General features: G+C 45.7%; 1 protein-coding gene across 8 annotated transcripts in view; it reads left to right on the forward strand.

The window, feature by feature from the left end:
• Positions 1-20,058, forward strand: part of CCDC149 (coiled-coil domain containing 149) — an 88,257-nt gene that overhangs the window by 24,096 nt on the left and 44,103 nt on the right. For 4 of the 8 annotated variants that reach the window (XM_084797622.1, XM_084797625.1, XM_084797621.1 and 1 more), the window contains exons 2-3: positions 4,554-4,715; positions 8,141-8,179. The exons of 1 other annotated variant lie outside the window; for it this stretch is intronic. In XM_084797622.1, coding sequence (XP_084653748.1) covers positions 4,554-4,715; positions 8,141-8,179 — 201 coding nt within the window. The remainder of the gene's footprint in view (positions 1-4,553; positions 4,716-8,140; positions 8,180-20,058) is intronic. 3 more of the 8 variants (XM_084797626.1, XM_084797628.1, XM_084797624.1) reach the window with 2 other exon arrangements.

Consider the following 20,058-nt stretch of genomic DNA (forward strand, 5'->3'; position numbering starts at 1 on the left):
AGCTGTGGGAGTCCCAACAGCTCAGAACTGTCATCGGGGGACACGTGTTTCTGTACCCGATCAACAGCAGCTCAGAGTCAATGACAATAAAAGGGGTTGTTAGCAAATAACCACCATTTTTTTTTTTTTGCCTCTATTCATGAACCATAAGAAGGTTCCAGAACCTTTGCAAGGGTTGAAAATAGTGAAATGGATCCTCCTTGAGTTGGCCATTTTCTCAATTCCCAGCATTCATTTCGCTTTCTCAAAGCTCCTTTACTGGTAGACTATTGTCATTGGCCAGTCTATCTGCCGCAGGACTGTGGACAAGGGCCCTGAAAGACACCACTGATTGAAACACTGGAATTCAACTCACCTCTTTGGCAGTTTCTGACCCAAGTTCTCCTGTCGTAATACCCAGTGGTGGATGTTCTGGGCCTTGCCCTCAAGTGTCTGTATTCCTTCTTACCCTCCCCCCTAATCTATGTCCCCTCCCCCTCCATTAGCCAAGTCTACAAGTGCCACCATTCTTCCAGTACATTCCTATGTGAGAGTGTTCTTCACTGCTGCTTCCCAGCACAGCATCCTAATCTGTGTGTGCAGAGAACAGTGCAACTCTGCCACCCCCTACCTTTGTAATCATTAGATAACTGACCTCTTTGGGCTCAGAGTCCTCATCTCTAAAAAGGGGCGCTAATCGCATTGTCTGTTACAGAGACCAACCACAGGGAACAAATAGGATGTTTCCAATACAGCACTCAGCATAGAACGGAAAATGGCGGGCTCACCACAGTGGTGGCTGCTGTTACTATTGCAATCAAATGAAGTTGTTCTAACTTCTAGCAATGCTGGACACATGGCAAACAAAAACAAACAAACAAACAAAAACCAAAAAAGCCAAAAAAGACCCAAAACAAACCCAATGTTTTTGTTCATTTTTTTTTCTTGAAAATAAATTGAATACCTCACAGACTTCTTTTACCTTACTTGCCGAGAACTTGAAGTCATTTGCTAGCTGGAAAGAGCCCTGAACATGGAGACAAATACACAGTCTAGACCCTAGCTTTGACTAGCCAGCATAGATGAGTCAGTTTTCTGTGCTGACTCCTAGTCTCCTCATCTGTACATTAATTAAAGAGCCTGGTCTAAGTGATGCCTAAAGCCGGCCCTCAAGAGAGTCAGGGAACCTGTAAAAATGGGACCGTACTGCATATGCCATGGGTCTGATGAAGCTCTAGGTAACAGGGGACGGTTTCTCCTCCATCCATGTGAACAGTGTCCATGTACATACGTTCTTCTCATTCATTCTATATGTTACACATGTGCACATAATAGAGCGGAAAGGGGAGACAACTAACACATTATCTCATTACAGCATTACCCCTTACACGTGCATGCATACACACACATATCTAAATACAAGTACTGAGCACCTGCTGTGTACCGTGCATTCTTCTCAGCACTGGGAATCTGGAATGAATAAAATGACATCTCTCCTGCCATGGGGAGATGCTGAACTGTAACCAGTCTCTAAAACCAAGAATAGCTCAACACCAAAGCCACAATACAGGAAGGACAGCAAAGTCAGACAAGGCAACTGGCTTAGTTTCTCTTCTGTTGCTGAGATAAAGTACTGCGACAGAAGCAACTTAGGGGAGAAAGGGTCAGTCTTCGCTTGCAGTTCAAGGCGTAGTCCATCATGGTGGGGGTCAAGGCAGCCGGAGCTTGGAGCAGCTCACCTTGTATCTGCAGGCAGGAAGAGAGAACAGTGAGTGCTTGCACGCTTCTATGCAGCCTCCAGTCTCCACTCGCACACTCCAGGGTGCGATCCCCTGGGTCTTCCCATATCGATTAAATCCGTGCTTCTTAGAACCATTGGCATTTTGTTTTGGGTCCTCAGTGTTGCCTGTGGCTGTCTAAGACAGATCTTCACTCTGTTGGCTCTGCACTCAGATCCACTTTGGGCTGTCTGTCTTAGAAGTGAGATTTCAGCCTAAGGTTTATCCTGCTGATGAAAACAAGTGACATGAGCTAAAGCTTTTAACAACCAGTTCTGTAGACTACAGTGAAGCGGAAACAAGCAAGGACAGCTGAGCGGTCACTTTCTCAGCCCACGCTTTCCTCAGTGTGTGGCTTCATCTTCCACACAGGCTGCCTCTGCCTTCTCTGTATACATATATATTATATATTTACACATAATTTTCTATATTATAATTAGCAGATAAATTATAAATGTTAATTATAATTAATGTAATAAGTAATGTATACAACATAAATACAAATTTATATAGCATATAAATTTACATATGTATATTTATATAATAAACACATAATTTTTATAACGCAGTTTCTATCTACCCCAACTCCTCTGTCACCCCTCCAGAACCATCCCAACATACCCCCTTCCACTTTCATGTTCTGTTTTTTTTTTTTTTTTTTCTTCCGTAAACCACTGAGTCCAATTAGTGCTGTCTGCTGGAATGTTGATTGCTCTTGTTGGCCAGATCTTGGTGAGGTCACCTTAGCTGCAGTGAGTTCATGGGTGTGACAGCCACGTCAGCACTTCACAACGCTCCTCCCCATTGTTGAGCTCTTTTTGCCCCCTCTTCCATAATGCTCCCTGAGCCTGGCTTTGGGCTGCAATTTAGAGCTGTCACATCTCCCATGGGCTTAGGGGTGAACTTGGCTTCTGCCGGGTTCCATAAAGCCAGAAGCTGGAGTTTTTCTCTCTGCCTTTCACAGCTTCCAACTTGAACCATGCCTTGGGAAAGTGATGCCTTTTCTCTCAGATCTTTCGAGGGCAGGGAACCCAAATTTCTGCTTTCTCAGTGTAAGAGGCAGCCTTCACTGTCCCCTTCATGAGACGGGTGTTCTATACAAGCTTACGTACTGAAATATCTTGATACAGTTGAGATTTTCTTCCCTAAAGTCAAAGATACTGGACAGCTTTGGGGCCTCAGGTATGACTCCCGTAAATGGAGTCTCTGTGCCACCAACACCCAGAGCCCGGGTGGCTGCGGCTGCTGACTATTGGGAAGAAGAGGACAAGGGCCAGGTGTGTAATGATGCTTTGCCCTATGAAGTCTCAGTGCCGCCCTCGGGACACTGCAATTCAGGGCTCAAAGTACTCACCTCTGCTATTTACTTGTGGTGGACTTCACTGTTGAGAAATCACTGCGGCAACAGGGCCGTTTTGCTGTCGTACAGACAATGTCAACGTCTCAAAATCCAGAGCATTTTAAGGCAGGATTCCAACTTGTTACTGTGGGGACTAGAATTCCACCCAGGTGAAGTGACTCAGGATGGCTTTTCTTTCCCCTTTTGTTTTTGAAACTAAGCAATTACTTTTTTTTTTTTTAAGGAAAAAAAATGTGCTAATGCAGAAGACTCTCTTTATTCCCCCCTTTCATTTATTTGAAATTGAACTTAACAAAGTCGGTTCTGAGCAAGCACTATATGTGAGTAATGCTTTTTGTCCATAAAGAGCATTGGCTCAATGGTATGGGAGTGCCTGCTCTCGCTCTGCTTTGTGGGAACGTCCACAATGACAAAGCGCTTGTGTCAGGGTGTATAATGAAACTATAAATTGTTTTCATGAATGCTCTGAATTTGGTCTTTTATAGGGAAAATTCAAAAGGTATTTAGTGCCACATTTCACATATGTGAATAACGCCAGCGAAAGTAGAATCTACTCCAGGCTCACACGGGCCACTACGGTGGGACTGTTGGCCGGGCTTCATTCCTGGTACAAGGCGGGAGGGAGAGGCAGAGCTACCGTAATGCTGCTGCTTGAAGGCAGGAGTCGCAGCCAGGGGCCTGGCTATTGAGGGGAGAATTCAGAGGGTGGCAAAAATCCTTGACTCCTGAAATCGGTCTCTGGTGATGGGTAGGTGCCTATGTTGGATGCTAGAAGAGGGTTTACAGTACAGTCCGTGGACAAATTCCACGGGGTACAGTGGCTACTGGGTTTCATGGGCAGGGATGATGGCATGAGGTGATTTATTGTTCACCTAAATGACTTTCATAATAATTGAGGGACATTTTTATGATCGATAGCATATGGACTTATCCTCAAAAATTAAAAATAATAAACAACAAAAAATGAAAAACAAAAACCGAACAGAAAAGCATGAAGAAAAAAATTAAAAACTTGAGGAAAAGAAATACTAGGAAGAGACCATTCCTACCAATATTTATAAATATTTCATTAAATATGTTTATGTGTATCACTTTGTAAAGTTTTATGCAATCTTATATATGGATACGTATGCCACATTAGATAAATCTGGGATCCAGAAATCTATTTTTCCATATATGCAATTTATGAGCCATCTTGTTGGCTTATATTTCCACTTTTTAAACTCATCTGCAAATAAATTATTGTATCCATCCCAGTTTGTGAGAGCTCATGGACAGGTAACATTTGGCTATCGTTAGAGAACTGTGTGTCTGTGGCAGCCTAGGGTTTCCCCGAAGCGTGTAACCCCTAACTGTGAAAAGGCGATAGGCACAGCCCCACTTGGGGGTGTAGAAGGCCACCTGCCATCTCTAACCAGTGGCCGTTTGCTCCGCAGTACCTGGTGTGTAAACGGAAGCTGGAGAGTAAGAAGGAGGCCTTGCTCATCCTCTCCAAGGAGCTGGACACCTGCCAGCAGGAGAGGGACCAGTTCAAACTCATGGCCAACCAGCTGCGAGAACGGCACCAGGCCCTGAAGAAGAAGTATCGGGAGCTGATTGTAAGTCTGACACTGATGCGGCATCTCTAAGGACAGAGAACAGGGACGTGACGTCCTCTCTTAGGAAGTAACCCGGTAAAAAAAGGGCTTCTGTCGTGAGTGGCACACGTATGGCAACTCGATTGCTTTGCGTGCGGAATCGACATCAAGAGATTTCGGAAGCATAATTTTTTGGCAAATGGGCAGCTGGTGATCGTTGGTCCCGGCGCCTGCGCAAAAGAAAAAAAAAAAAGAAAAAAAAAGAAAGTAACCCGGTAACCCGTTCCCAGTGGTTTACCAGTAGCCAGGTATATGCCTGTAAACCTAGCACTTGGGCAGTGGAGGCAGGGGGATCAGGAGTTCAGGCTACATCGTGGCCTAGAGGCTTAAGAACTTGTCTCAAGCAAGGGAACAAACAAACAAAAACACAATGTGGCCCAGGCCGTGGTGGCGCACCCCTTTAATCCTAGCACTTGGGAGGCAGAGGCAGGTGGATTGCTATGATTTCTAGGCCAGCCTGGTCTACAAAGAGAGTTCAGGACAGCCAAGGCTACACAGGGAAACCCTGTCTCAAAAAAACAAAAACAAAAAGTAGGGATGTGTAAGCCACCTGTTTCCTCTACAACCTGGTCTACATGTATGCACTTCCAGGCTGCTGGGTCTGGCTCCTGTGGAGATGCTCATGGTCACATATGTTTACTGTGGCTGTTTTCTTATTAGCTTATTGATATGGATTTTTGCTTTTCATTTCAAAGAGCGTTCATACCTTAAATCTGCACTAACCCAGAGGCTGCCAGCTGCGCATGGCTGCCCAACTTAACTAAGTTAACTGGCATTAAAGGAAAATAGGAAAATTTGTCAGTTCCTCAGTGTCCCACTACATTCCAAGGGCTCAGAGCCCACAGGTGGCTGATGACTGCTGTGTGATGGCGGCAGAGAGATCTACTGGACACCGTGTACCAACGCGGTCTAAAGCACTTTACAGTGATGGCCAAAATCACCTGTATTGGGCAGGGTTCTCTCAACGAACAGGATTTATTGAATAAAAAACATACATATAAAGGGTATTCACTAGAATCGATATGGGCTGTGGTCCAGCCAACCCAGCAATGGCTGCTTACCAAGGGAAGGTCTAAGAATCCAGTAGTTGCTCAGTCCAGGAGGGTGGGTACCTCAGCTGGTCTTCAGGATGTGCAGGAGTCCCAGAGAAGCAGTCTCTAGTGAAGGAATGGACTTACTAGCGGAAGTGCGAGCAAGCAAGCAAAGAGAGCAAGCGTGCTTCTTTTACGTTTTTCATAGGCTGCCCGCCACAGTAGGTGTGTCCCAGACTGAAGGTGGGTCTTCCCACATCAAAAGATCTATATTAAAGGAGTATTTTCTTACCTCAAAGATCCAGCTTACAAGTGGGTCTTTCCCTCACAGGTGTGCTTAGCCATTTTGGGTTTTAGTTAATTCCAGATGTGGTCAAGCTGAAAACCCAGAGCACCCATTACATCACCTCTGCACTGGGACTGTTCTCTATATTCTGGGCGATTCGATTTTCTCTTGGGTTTCATTTTATAATTTTAATTTTAATTTTTTATCAATTTATTCATATTACATCTCAATTGTTATCCCATCCCTTGTATCCTCCCATTCTTCCCTCCCTCCTATTTTCCCCCTACTCCCCTCCCCTATGACTGTGACTGAGGGGGACCTCCTCCCCCTGTATATGCTCATAGGGTATCAAGTCTCTTCTTGGTAGCCTGCTATCCTTCCTCTGAGTGCCACCAGGCCTCCCTGGGTTTCTTATAGATGTTTTAAAGGATGCAAGTTGCACGGAAGTAGAAAAAGCAGTGCAGCTTCATGGCCTGACTTCCTCTCCTCTCCCCCCATCCCCCACTCCCCACCCCCGCTGATGTGATCCCTCTCCTCTGTGAGCACGCCATGTGTCCCACGCTGCTCTAGAACTCACTGTGTGGTCCATACTGGCCTTCAACTTGTGCTCCTCCTCTGTTGTCTTCCCAAGGCCTGGGGCTGCCGCTGTGTGCCCAGTTTCTGTTATGTACAGGCACTAGTGTTAACCCGTCATCATTTTCCTGGGATCACTGAACTGTCCTGGAGTAGAGATAGAAATATTCCTTGAGTTGAAGCAACTTAACATGCACATGTGACTAGCATCTATGTAACAGTACTTAGTTAGCTGGGTGTGGTACTACAGCTGTCATCCCAGCACTTGACAGGCTGAAACAGGAGAATGAGGAGGTTGTGTCAAATCTGGACCATGTAGAGAGACCCTGTCTCATTAAAACCATGATGATGATGATGATGATGATGATGATGATGATGATGATGATAAAAGGGTCCTCATTTAGTGAGTGTTTGTTTGTTCTCCTGGGGTATTTATGTTTCCCAAAAGCACAAAAGGAAAGAAATTCAACTTTTATAAGTCAGAATACTTAGGAGAATTAAAAATTCTCAATGTTATTTATCTGAACAAACCAGATTTCATTCTTTGGATTATTCTCCCATAAATAATAAGAAAATGTGTGTATATGTGCATATAATGCGTGTGTGCCTGTGTGTTTTTTTATGTTTGTGTGTGTGTTTTTATGTGTGTTTGTGCATGTGCATGTGTGTATTTGTGAGAATGTATGAGTGTTTTTCATTTATCTGCTTGTGTGTTTCTGTGCATGTGTGTTTACATGTGCATGTGTGTACATGTGTGCATGTATTTTTTCACTGTTTACCTGTTTATGTGTTTGTGCATGTGTGTATGCACATGCACATGTTTGTGTACACATGCACACGCAACATGTTTATGTGTATGTGCATGTGTGCATGTGTGCACATGCAACATGTTTATGTGTGTGTATGTGTGCACATGTATGTGTGTGTGCCTATGTGGATTTGGATGTGTATCCATGTGTGTGCATGTGTGTGTGTATTTTTTCATGTGTGTGCCTATATATGTGTGTTTGAATGCATATTTATGTCTGTCCATGTGCATATGTGTGTGTGCATTATGTGCATATGTGGTGTGTATATATTTATGTCTGTCCATGTGCATATGTGTGTATGCACTATGTGCATATGTAGTGTGTATATATTTGTCTGTGTGTATGTCAGCCACTATTCCTTTTATTCTATTTCAGAGAACTTTAACCAAATGAAATACTATTTCAGTTTATGCTCTGCCCCAAAGTAAATTTGACCCATCTAGATTTCTCTTTTAGAAGCAGCGTTTTGGAAACTACATGTTTGGTTTTGATTGGAGCTGATTCTCTGGGGTCCTCTCTCAAGTGGTAGTTATTTTTAAAGAGTTGTTGAGCTTGCTTCCTCACCTTACTAGCTGCATGGCTGATGGGGCTGGGTCTGAATTTAGATTCACAGTTTGAGATTCTGTGGTGACTGTGGGCGCATGGTTTATTCTTAGGAAGTGAAACGCGGTGTTTGTTTCCTTGTAGGATGGAGATCCATCACTCCCCCCTGAAAAGCGGAAGCAGGTAAGGTTTCTTCCTGGTATCTGGCAATTGTTATACCTGGTATAACTGTTACCTTGACAATTGGAAAAATTGGGAATCCCCAACTGAATAGAGCAAACTTCCCCTTTAAGTTTTCTGGGGATCTTTTAAGCTGTGGTGGACACGGTTGTCTGTGGGATCAGGAGAGGCAGAAGAGACACTGAGCACAGCCCAGTGAGATGTGGGGAGACACCAGCTGTGTCCCTGGACTCTGGGGGATTCCCTTGGGAGGCTGGGAGCTGAGGACAGTGAGCAACCCCCCACTGCGTGGAGAAGGCACACTGTCCTGTGGCAAGGCCTTCCCACTTCTGACTTTAAACACATCTCCTTTCAAGAATGAGAAAACACCTTGGGAGTCCCTAGCTGTTTTCTTATTTTCCTCTGTGTGGTAGCTAACCCTGTTTATCGATCAACCCTCTTTCTCACTTCCCCATGTATACACGTGTCTGAATGTTCCTGATGATTCTGGTTTGCTCTGCTGGACCTCCTTTTCAGGCATGTGGCTGTCCTGCATGATTCTAATTATTTGGCTTTGCCTTGATTTTTATGTCTGTTTGGGTTGGTCCTTTTGCCTTATTTCTTTCTGCTCAAATGTTTCATTTTTGTTTTTTGTTTTTTTCATATAAAACTGAACACTGCTTTATCACATCTTCCTTTGTTCTCCCCACACAAATCCTATTGTAATTTCATGAAATTTTTTTTCATTGACTTGATAAAAGTAAACATCTAAATTTGATAGATGAAAGGGGGTAGCTCAATTTAATTTCTTTAAAAATTCTTCTTTAAATGCTGGTTATTAGTAAATTTATTGACTCTGTTAACTTATGGATTAATTTGAACTCGTGTGTGTGTGTGTGTGTGTGTGTGTGTGTGTGTGTGTGTGTGTAAGAATGATTTTTTTCCCAAGACAGTGCCTCATACTGTGTGTCTTAGAGTGTGTTATGTGCTCAGGTGGTGCTGACGTTAATGGTGCTACCTTCCGTGATGGCAGGGCCTCTTGACCTGAACAGGACTTCAAAACTAGAGGGTATAATTCAGAACACAGCAACCATCTGTCCTCAGCTGCAGTGGTTACCCCAACATTCTGTGTTCAGAACTGACAGATGCCAGTGAAAACAGTTGATTGTTCAGGTACAAAGTGTTGCATGTAAAATTCATGGGTTCATTATCTTGAGATTTCTGGTGCTGACCAACAGAGTCAGTCTCTCTCTCTCTCTCTCTCTCTCTCTCTCTCTCTCTCTCTCTCTCTCTCTCTCTCTCTCTCTCTCTCTCACACACACACACACACACACACACGGCTCTTATTCTTTAAATAGCAGCATGGTCCACATTCACCTGCCCAATGCCTCTCACTCCTATCCTCCTTCCCGCTCTATGTGACTAGCTTATAATGCTCCATGTTTGATCTAAAGTCTAATTTTTCTGTGTGGCTAATTGATGTTTTTTTCTAAACAAAATTACATGGGAGTTTATCATTACCGTTTAAAAAACTGAAATCCTTAATCTTGGCTTGCTGGGTGTTTTCGATAGCTGTAGGCAGTCATCCTCCCCGTGATTTCAGAGTTTGTTAGTATTCATGAAGGAGTTTTCCAGTTTTAAGTGCATTTGCGTTCTGCGACTTTATAATGACGCATTTACATTGACTGGGGAGAATCTGATAAATTCCAGTAAGTCTGTCAAGCCACATCCTTACCGTTCTAAAAATACAAGTTCAAGGTGCCAAACACGAGCACTGCGGCTTTTAATATGGTGCTCGGTTCCCATCCCTTGGGAATTAATATGGTGCTGGAGCTTGAGCTGAGCATCTTCCTGCCTAGCTTGGAGTCCACTGACTACCCCCGTGAGACACAGCGGGGCAGTGCCAATGACAAAAATTTGAATGTCAGCTGGTCAAGGATGTGATGGCCTCGTAGAACCAGAAGGTCTGAGATGGGCCAGGCAAAGGGGGCTGTGTGGTCAGTTGTCTCCTGAGGTTGTTAGTACTTTTGCTCTCTTCTGAGACATGTTTAGAAAAGGAAAAAAACAAAAACAAAACAAAACAAAAAAAACAGATAGACTAGAAATCCGATAATGAGTGAATACTCTTTTAGGATAAAAGTGCATTCCATCCAATGTTAGAGACACACATACTAAAATGTAAGTCATCACTTACCTAAGGTTCAAACTCAGTTTACCTGAGAACTCTGCTTGTGATCAGCATCTATGGCTGTGTTCCCTGAGCAGGAGGGGCAGGGTGCCTAAAGTTCAAGCCCTTCTCTCTGGCTTGCTCCACGAAGCCATCCTCCCATTCTTACTCTAACCCCAGAGTGTTGGTTGGCTTGGCTTGGTTATCTGGGATGGGCTGTTTAAGGGTCAGGATTGATGTGCTCCAGCCTTGACAAGGTACCCTTGGGTACCTCGGCATCCCCTCCATAAAGCAGGATAAATGTGATGCCCACTGTACAGAGTGCCCACGAGGGACAGATGATATAGCACATGCCAAGTGCTCAGCTCAGTGCTTGCTTGGCCCAGGTGAGCTTTAGTGACGGTTTCTTCTCCTCTCCTTCCTCTAATAAGGATCCTTTGAGGTGGGTCTTTTCACTTCAAATGATTCCCCCCCCCCTTGTTTCATAATGTTTTGTCAGCACTTTTCCTTTATTTATTTAATTTTTAATTTTCTCATTTTTACTTTCATTTTATCTGTATCTTTTTTTTCTTCCTTTTTTCCTTTTTTAATTTATTCATTCATTTTCTATCCCAATCACAACCCCATTCCTTCCTCTCCTCCCAGCCCCACCCTCTCATCACTCCGTCACTTCCCCCCTACTCTCCCCACAATCCACCCTGGCACATTCAGCTCGCATCAGGACTAAGAGCCTCCTCTTTCACTGAGGCAAGACAAGGCAGCCCTGCTAGGGAAATGGAATCCAGAGGGAGGCAACAGAGTCCAAGTCAGAGACAGCCCCGCTCCAATTGTTAGGGGCGCCACTTGAGGACCAAGCAGCCCATCACCTTCATATGTGTAGGGGGCCTACAACCAGTCCATGCATGTTCTTTGGTTGGTGGTTCAGTCTCTGTGAGCCCCCATGGGTCCAGGTTAGTTGCCTACATAGGTCTTCTTGTGGTGTCCTTGGCCCCTCCAGCTCCCTCAGTCTTTCCTACTTGAAGCGATTTTATTAAGAAATAATCCCTTACTGATTTTTGCCAGCCACTTGAGTTTTAGTTAGTTCTAGATGTAGTCAAGCTGACAGCCAAGACTAGCCACCACATGTGCTTTGCCTGGTAGTTGGTACATCCTTGGTGAATGCAGCATCTTTTATAGTTTTCTTGGGGTTATTCTAGGCCACACAGTAGGTTCACAGAGCAAGGCTAGACTCTAGAAGACTGTGCACAATGTGATGATTTGGTTCAGGGTTTTGGGTCTATCTTTGATTTTTAGTCTGCTTGAGCATGGTCATCACCATCAGTCCTGTCCAGAGCCCTCTGCCACACAGGGGTAGAGAACCGGAAATAGAGGTAGGATTTTTACTCTGTGCCACGCAGAGAGCTACTTGGACATGAGTATAAGCTAATAGAATGCCTTTAGTAGCTGGTTGGTGATGACACTTTGTATTCAGGACCCCAGGATCACGCTGAACATTTCTCAGGGTTAACTTTGAAGCAGAAAAGTTGACCCGCTTCAGGTAGTAAGAACAAGACGACAGAAGTAAAAAAAAACAGCTTAGTACATTTGGATTCTTTTCCAGAACTATAGACTTTGATGGATTAAGTCTTTGTTTTTATTTTGGCAGGTGGTGCTGTCTATATGCTGTTGGCACTTCCGTCATGGTGACACCTGTGCCAAGGTCTAGGGGCCTGTTACATAAGCTACCCTAGTTTCTGTTGGCCACCAGCCCCTGCCTGACCTTAGTTTTGTCTGGCCTTTCTCCTTCCTTCTTAATCTCCTTAAAAGATAGACTTGAACTTGAGGCTTCTAAGTTCTAGGAATATAGTTGTCACGCCTTCCTTTTGGACCTTGGAATTCTTTTTTTTTTTTTTCAAACAACTCAATTTCCAGTGGCAAATCACCCGTTAAAGAAGCTGTGAAGAAACCAAGACAACAGCAATCGCACTAATAGCTTCTCGTGGGATATTGAAATGAAAACATCTTCCCATTACTCCAGGCAGAACTGTACACAGCGCATCCCTCTGCACTGTGCAGAGAGATCATGGGAAGATCTCAGACAACCCTTTAAATATTTTTCTTTTGCTAAACAAGCACTTTCCGTGAAGGAGACAAAGGGGGAATTGAGATGATCTTGGGTTGATCTTCTTAGGTGATGAAATTCTTTTGGGTCACATCGGCACACCCCTCCTCCCCAAACTCCTTCTTGAACAGACAGTCAAACATATCTTTAATATCTTTGTCTTTGGTTGTTTGACTTCAAGCACAAGTACCGTGGGAGACATCTCTCCCGGCCCACTAGGGAGCCTTTGCTTTCTTGCCTCTAAAAAGGAACGGCTTATTTATACAGTGACATGCGTAAGATGACAACTCTGGGGAGTGTAGAGTGGCCCTGTTCGGAAAAGGAGGGAGCCTTTTATTTCAGCAGCATTCTTCTTGGTCAAGCTTATTTTAGTCCCCAGGGTCCACAAATCAGACTGACTTTGTACACGAATCCTGGTTTTGATGCAGAGGACCTGAAACTTCCTTCAAAGACTTCAAGAGCTTTGAGGTGTGCTTTTATAACACTTTGAAAGAAGTGACTTAACTGTCGCATTAGGGAAGCTAGGAGGCAACCCAGGTCCAGCTGCTCCGGGCCCCTCCCCATCATGGCCGTCGCTCCCTCTTGGCTTTTCAGGGTCTGCAAATCCTCATGACAGGGCTTGGCACAGAGTGTGGGAGTGCCCCTGATTCATAGGCTCACGGAGCCTAAAACACTTGGGAGTTATTCTGGGAGCCACTAGCGAGCAGAAGCAAAATCACAATGTCCTAGATCGCAAATGTTCGTTTAAACTGCGCCTTCCCCAAAGTCACTCTTGTGCAGGTTTTTGCCTGGAAAGACATTCATCAGTGAGGGTCGCAGAGACTGAGGTAGGGGGGAGACTGCTGAGCTCTTGTCTGCCCCAAACTATGCACAGAACAAGGTCTCTGTGTCTGCTGCTGGTAAATAGGAAAGCTGACAGTGTGATGGAGGTGATAGCGCTGGCAGTCTCTATGCGCAGGGACCCTTGCTAATCAAGTTTTACTCAATTACTGCGAACATAGGAGTTGCCATTGGACCAAGGCAGCAGCACAGTAGAAACTTCAATTACATTTGCCATCAATCACAGGCCTTAAGAATGCTGATGTTTCCTCAAATGTGGGGTGGGTATATATATATATATATATATTTTTTTTTTTTTAATGTAGTTTTGCTTTATCTAGTGTTTTGCCCTATGGGAGCTGTGGATTCAAGGGGCCCAAGATTTAAACTTCCTAGTGCAATGCAACTCGGCAGTGTTTTCTCAATCTGCTTTCCATTTCTCTTTCCCTTTCTTGACAAAGTCAAGGATTTGCTTTTCTTTCTGGCTCATTTTATTTTAATTTTAATGGCTTCCTATTCTGATAATCTGTAAATTGAGAGGTAAGTTATAGGACTTCCTAGTGTACATCATGTATGTATGTATGTATTCTCTCTGTGTGTGTGTGCGTGATGTACATGTGAGTGTGGGTACCTGTGGACATCAGAGGTGTCGGTTCCTCCTAGAGCAGGAGTTATAGGCAGTTAAGAGTGGCTTGGTATATGGGTACCAGGAATCGAACTGGTCTTCTCTGGATGTTTCATACTCCTAACAGCTGAGGCTAAGTGGTCTTTCCAGCCCAAGCCCTAACATTTATATTATGATGTAGACTAACCTTTCCATGGCTCTATGACTAGGGTGATGTGTGTTTTGTAGATTCCAGAGGAGCTGCAGAAAGGAGAGTAAGCTTCCCTAATAAGAGTTCCTACCAGAAGGTGGTCAGGAGGTGAGAGGTGCTGGCTCCCTGATGTCTTCATATGAGCCATCAAGAGGTGTGACAGCTGCCCTGTGCAGAGCATTCCCAGGGCACACTGTCCTCACAGTAGGAGCTGCCCTGGGGAGATGTACCTAGGCAGGCACACATCTGTCTTCGGGTTTCTATCGCTGTGACAAAATACCATGACCAAAGGTAACTTCGGGGGAAAGGCTTTATTTCACCTTATAGCTCATAAGTCTATCATCCAGGGAAGCCAGGGCAGGAACTCACAGCAGAAACCTGGAGGCAGGAACTGATGCAGAGGCCATGGAGGGATGCTACTTACCAGCTTGCTTAGCCTGCCTTCCTATAGCACTCAGGACCACCAGCTCGGAGGTGGCACTGTCCACGCTCCCACATCATTCATCAATCAATAAAATGCACCGCGGAGGCATTTTCTCAATTACGATCCCTTCTTCCCAGATGACCCTAGCTTGTGTCGAGTTGGCATTAAAAACTAGCCAGCGCCGCATGCATCATCCACCCATCCTGTGCTGGAGCCTGAGCTTCTCCTTCTTAAAGAGTCTCCAGAATAGAGTGTACCATGAGCATTTAAGTCTCGCCTCTCCCTGCTTGTTACTAAGGTTAAATGCTATATGTATGTTGGTGTCTACTCTGAATGTACATGTGCATGAAGGTGTTCGTGTGCAAGAAGAGTGTGTCTGAGTCCCCTAGAACTAGTGTTATGGGCAATTGAAATCTCTAGCCATCTGGAGGAGCAGCCAGTGCTCCTAACCACTAAGCCTTCTCATCCCCCCTCCCCCCTCTCTCTCCCCTATTTTATCCTACCAAATCTCTTTCGTTCTCCATCATGATGTAACTATTTTACCTGTTTGTTTGTGCGTGTGCACTTGTTACACAGCCTGTGCGTGGAGGCCAGAGGACAACTTTTGGTGGTGAGTTCTCTCCTTCCACCACGTGGGTACCAGGGCTTGAACTCAGTTGTCCAGGCCAGTAGGCATCATCACTGGCTAAACCTTCTCATTGGTCCTCTGTCCCAACTTTAGTAGGCAACCTTCTAGACAGCAGGGTGAGGATTCTATAGTTTTCAGCACTCCTATCATCAAGGAGAACATGTCTACCTTTTCCAGCTCCATCTCAATATTTAAGAGAAGCTCCTTTGTATGCCTTATTGCGCTTTTCTACTGGACCACTTGCCCTGGGGGTGGACGGAAGTACTCTCCTGGAGTTGTCTCCCTTCCCTCTTAAACCCTAGCGCATTGCCACATTCTCCCAGGGCATTTCCTTCACGAAGTGCTATTCCAAACTGATGCTCACAGGGTCCTTCTCAATAACGGGGAGACAGAGCTCTGCAAAGCTGATAAGTCGTAAGCAGGCACCACCTGCTCACTTGATAGATTGTTAGAGCGAGGCTGTGAGTCATGGGTGTTATTTTTGGTCAGAAGAATTGTATGAACTTTCCTCCTCTATTCCAAGCTCTTTGAAAAGTGCCACTCCCCCCGCCCTGATATGAGGTGTATCTCAAGGAACTGGGTACCTTAGCAGAATAATCATTTTCTGGTTTTCAGTTACTGTTTCTCAGAGTTGAGAAGGCGGAAGACTTGAATAGAGAGAGATTGTGTGTTGGCAACCCTACCTGGTGAGGATAAAAGAAAATTACAGTCGCCAGCTTTAAGGCAAGGGTGCTCCTCCCTCCCACTGCTACCCCTGAGGTCAAGTTCAAGGCAGGGGCAGATTTACTGTGAACTCACAGCCCCACGAGCATTGTGATTTCACCTGACCACCGCCACTGCATTGTGGGTGATGGCGCCACCTGACCAACACCACTGCATTGTAGGTGATGGTGGGCTGCCTGGGTGTACTGTGTTGCATTCTTTCCAGCTGGGATGCAGACTGAGTACAGTTTGTGATCATGGCTCCGGTTCTCCGAATGCCTTCCCTATTGCACCCAGGCCTCTGCCCCAGCATTTTTGGGGATCTTGAGTGTTAATCCTGGGTATCTGCCCTGCTCTATGTCCAAATGTCCAGGAGCACTAGGGTCAGCACTTCTTAGAGTGAAGTCGTAGGTCATAGCCGAGATGCAACCTAATTATTTCTGGCTCATGACAAGATAGATAGGGAAGTTGGAAATAAGCTTTCAGGGGCATTATAGAACCATTTTATAGGAATGGTTTTTTTTTTTTAACACACTTGGGGTTTCCTTAAGGTGATTTTCCTAGTAATTCATGTTGGCTGCATTGCACAAAAGCGTTGACCAGGGGTGGACCGAAGAGCACTGTTCTTTTGCTGCATGGGATTGAGTCGCCCTGGGTTTGCTAATTCAGTGGCAGTGGTCACTAAATGTTGGGGTCTCCCTGCACCCCAGGGCGTGATGCCATTGTTGATTGTGAAGGGGAAGTCTGGGTAAGGTGGGCCTTGCACTTTGGTTTCCTTCTGAGTTTTGATTGCTGCTCATGGAAAGGTGCAAGTGGCAATGTTCCCTCCCTGGAAACCCTCCTTCCTGCCCAGTGCCTGCCATTTCACCTGGGAGGACGGGCTGCTGGCTCACTGAACGATCCATGAGCTAATGTCTGGGAACTTCCTGGAGTTCAGTGGAAGCAAAGCAAAGGGAAGGAGCCAGGAAATGTCAATTAAGAACACCTTTTATTTTCACCAGGCTCCCTGGACCCAGCCTGTCTTGTGTCTTTGAACTGTTTTCCCCCAAAGAACTTTGAGATGTGAGTTGAGGGATGCGCCTTCCCTGCCTGGATCCTTCTTTTTCAATGTGGCCTCCTCTGCACACTGTTTCCTGTACTTGCTTTATTTTTTCCTAAAAGCTTAATATCAGACCTAGTAGCCACTCTCATTCTGTGCATGTAAAGTAATATTTATCAGTTACATGTGAGCTCACAAGAGCACAGATTTGTCCTTTTTGTTCATTGCTGGGTTGTAAGACAGTACCTAGCACAAAGCAGATGCTTTATTTATAAAGTAAACTTCTGTATAAATAAACAATGGACAATGTACAGTGCAGGTACAGAATCGTAAGGAGCCAGCGGTGGCCAAAGAGGGACCTTGTATGTCCCCACAGCCCTGTCTTCCGGGTGCTTAAGTGAGAGCCAAGGGAGGGAGGGCTTTAAGCAGCACCTGCTGGGTGCCCAGCCTGGGACTCAGCATTCAGTGTTTACCGCGTACATTTCAGGTTATCACATGGAAGGCGCAGTGTTAGTTTCTTCTTGTAGACAGAGAAAATTTCCCATGCAGCTAGTGACAAAACCGGGAGGTAACTTTGGCTTCCCCTCCAGAGAACTTTCCACAGTGAGTAGGGAGCAGCGGTCCCTTGTTTTCTCTGTCTACAAAAGGGAGTGTGCCCTTTCTCATTCCCCTTCAATGTTGAGTCTCACGAGAGCAGAATTCTGGGGAAATGGGGAGGGAGCTATTGTCAGCTATGAGCCATGCAAATGTGGGGTTGAAAAGTTACATTGCTCTATGAAATGGAGAATGTATTAGGGAAAGGAGTCTAGAAGCCAAGGGGCTTGGCCTTTGTCCCAAGGCGAGGCACCATGCGGGGAGGCATTGGTCTTGGTCATTGGTGCTCCTACTCTCAGTGCCGAGGCCAGAACCTCCAGCTCAGCTTCCCTTCTCCCCTTTCAGCTGTGTTATGGAGCAATTTGGGATGGGTGGGGGGGGGGTGCAAAGAGGACCAAGTTCCTCGCCCTTCATGGGACTTACGCTTTAGCAAGGAGAGGGAGTCTGGAAATAAACAGCGAGCAATAAACCATGAAGTGAATTATATGGTATGTTAGGAGATGGCACGCGCCTCAGACAAAAGGCACAGGAGCGCAGGGGAGGGTGGCCGTGTAAAATCGAATGGTCCAGGGTAGGGGGGACCTATGGGGACTGGTGACCTCTATGCAAAAGCCAGACGGAGTTGATATAGGGTGCGGGTAGGAAGATGGAATCGGGCCCCGCGTTTAGGAACAAAGATGCGAGTGTGGAGCTATGTTGGAGGAAGAGACAGGAAGTCTTCCCAACCAATGGGCTGCGGAGGCCCAGAGGAAGGAGAATCCAGAATGGATAGAGTCCATCTTTATATTTTTCCCTTTGCTGCCTTTTTCTACCCAACATGACTCTTCCCGGAAGTGTAGCATCGAAGTCCTTGGTGATGCGGCGACCAGAGGCGGCTTGTCCATTGATGCCTCTGGATTTGGGTTTTCTCAACTTCAGCATGAAGCAATCTGGGGACTTCTCTCCCTATGTGCCTCGTTGAGCGACTGCTGAGAGGCACCAGCTTTCTCCTTCCTTCAGCCTTGAGGCTTTTAGACGCACGCTCAGACACAAGGCCTGTGTGACTGGCCACCTTGCTCAGTGGGTAGCTTCACTAAAGGCCAATGAGCTCACGGCTGGTGGGGTGAGAGTCAGACCAAGGTAAGGGTAGTTGTCTGCGGAACAGGGGATGAGGTGAGCTGTAGGCAGCTGCATGGAGGGTGTCAGGGGTTTAGGGGAACCCCAAGAGGAGATGAGTGTACATCAGAAGGTGCCAGCAATGCTGCACTGGCCAAAGGAATGGAGCTGGCTGGCTGGTGGGGACGCACCACAGTGTACAACTGTAATCCCATTGTTGGGGAGGCGGAGGCAGAGGGATCCTTGGGGCTTATTGGCCAGATGGCTGGAGCAGTGGTTCTCAACCTTCCTGACTCTGTGGCCCTTTAACACAGTTCCTCATGTTGTGGCAACCCCTCCCACCCCCCAGCCATAAAGTCATCTTGCTGTTGCTTCATAACCATAATTTTGCCAGCGTTATGAATTGCAATGCAAATATTTGAGCTGCAAAACCCCCTAAGAGCTCATGACCCACAGGTTGAGAACCACTGGCTTAGTGGAACTGGTGAGCTCCAGGTTCAGCGAGAGAGACTCTCACAAACAAACAAACAAACACACAAGGTGGAAAGCATTGAGGAAGGCATTCAATATCGACCTCTGCCTCCCGCATGTTCACACAAACAACACACGCGTACACATGTGCACACACCAATTCTGGCCAGTGACATAGCAAAGAAGAGCTCATTTAATGGGACACCTTTGAAAGAGCAGAAGAAATGACCTGCATGAGAAGAGGAAGCCTTGCTTACACTGCTGGCCCTAATTGCAGAACTGAGCACTATCCAATTTGAAAGTGGACACTGCATTACCTCTGTGTGTGTGTGTGTGTGTGTGTGTGTGTGTGTGTGTGTGTGTCTGTGTGTGTGTGTCTGTGTGTGTATGTGGGGTACATGTGCACAAGTGTGTGCTTGTGAGGGTACAGAAGCCAGAGGAGGACATCAGGTGCCTTGCTCTAGGACTCATAACCTTATTCCCTTGAGGCAGGCAGGGTCTCTCACTGAGCTTAAAGCTAAGGTAGTGGCTAGAAGCCCCAGAGACCTTCCTGTCTCCTGTCCCATAGCACTAGGGTCATATCTGTGCACATAACCATACCTAGCTCCCTCCTTCCTTCATTCTTTCCTTTTTAAAATTTTGTGGTTCTACAGGGGGAGGTAATCCCCCTCAGGAACAGTCATAGGGGAGGGGAATAAGGGGAAAATGGGAGGGAGGGAAGAATGGGAGGATACAAGGGATGGGATAACCATTGAGATGTAACAAGAATAAATTAATAATAAAAAATTTAAAAAATAAAAAATAAAAAAAATAAAAAGCCCCCCCCCCAAAATTTTTGTGTTTTTTTTCGGGGAGGGTTGTTTTTCAAGATAGAATTTCTCTGTGTAGCCTTATCTGTCCTGAACTTACTTTGCAGGCCAGGCTAGCCTTGAACTCACAGAGACCCACCTACTTCTGCCTCCCTTGTGCCTAGCTTTTTATATGGGTGCTGGGGATTTGAACTCAGGGCCTCATGCTTGCTCAGTAACATCCCAGGATAGACATTTTA

Source organism: Acomys minous, assembly GCF_964271855.1.
Source record: "Acomys minous genome assembly, chromosome: 10".
NCBI lineage: Eukaryota > Metazoa > Chordata > Mammalia > Rodentia > Muridae > Acomys > Acomys minous.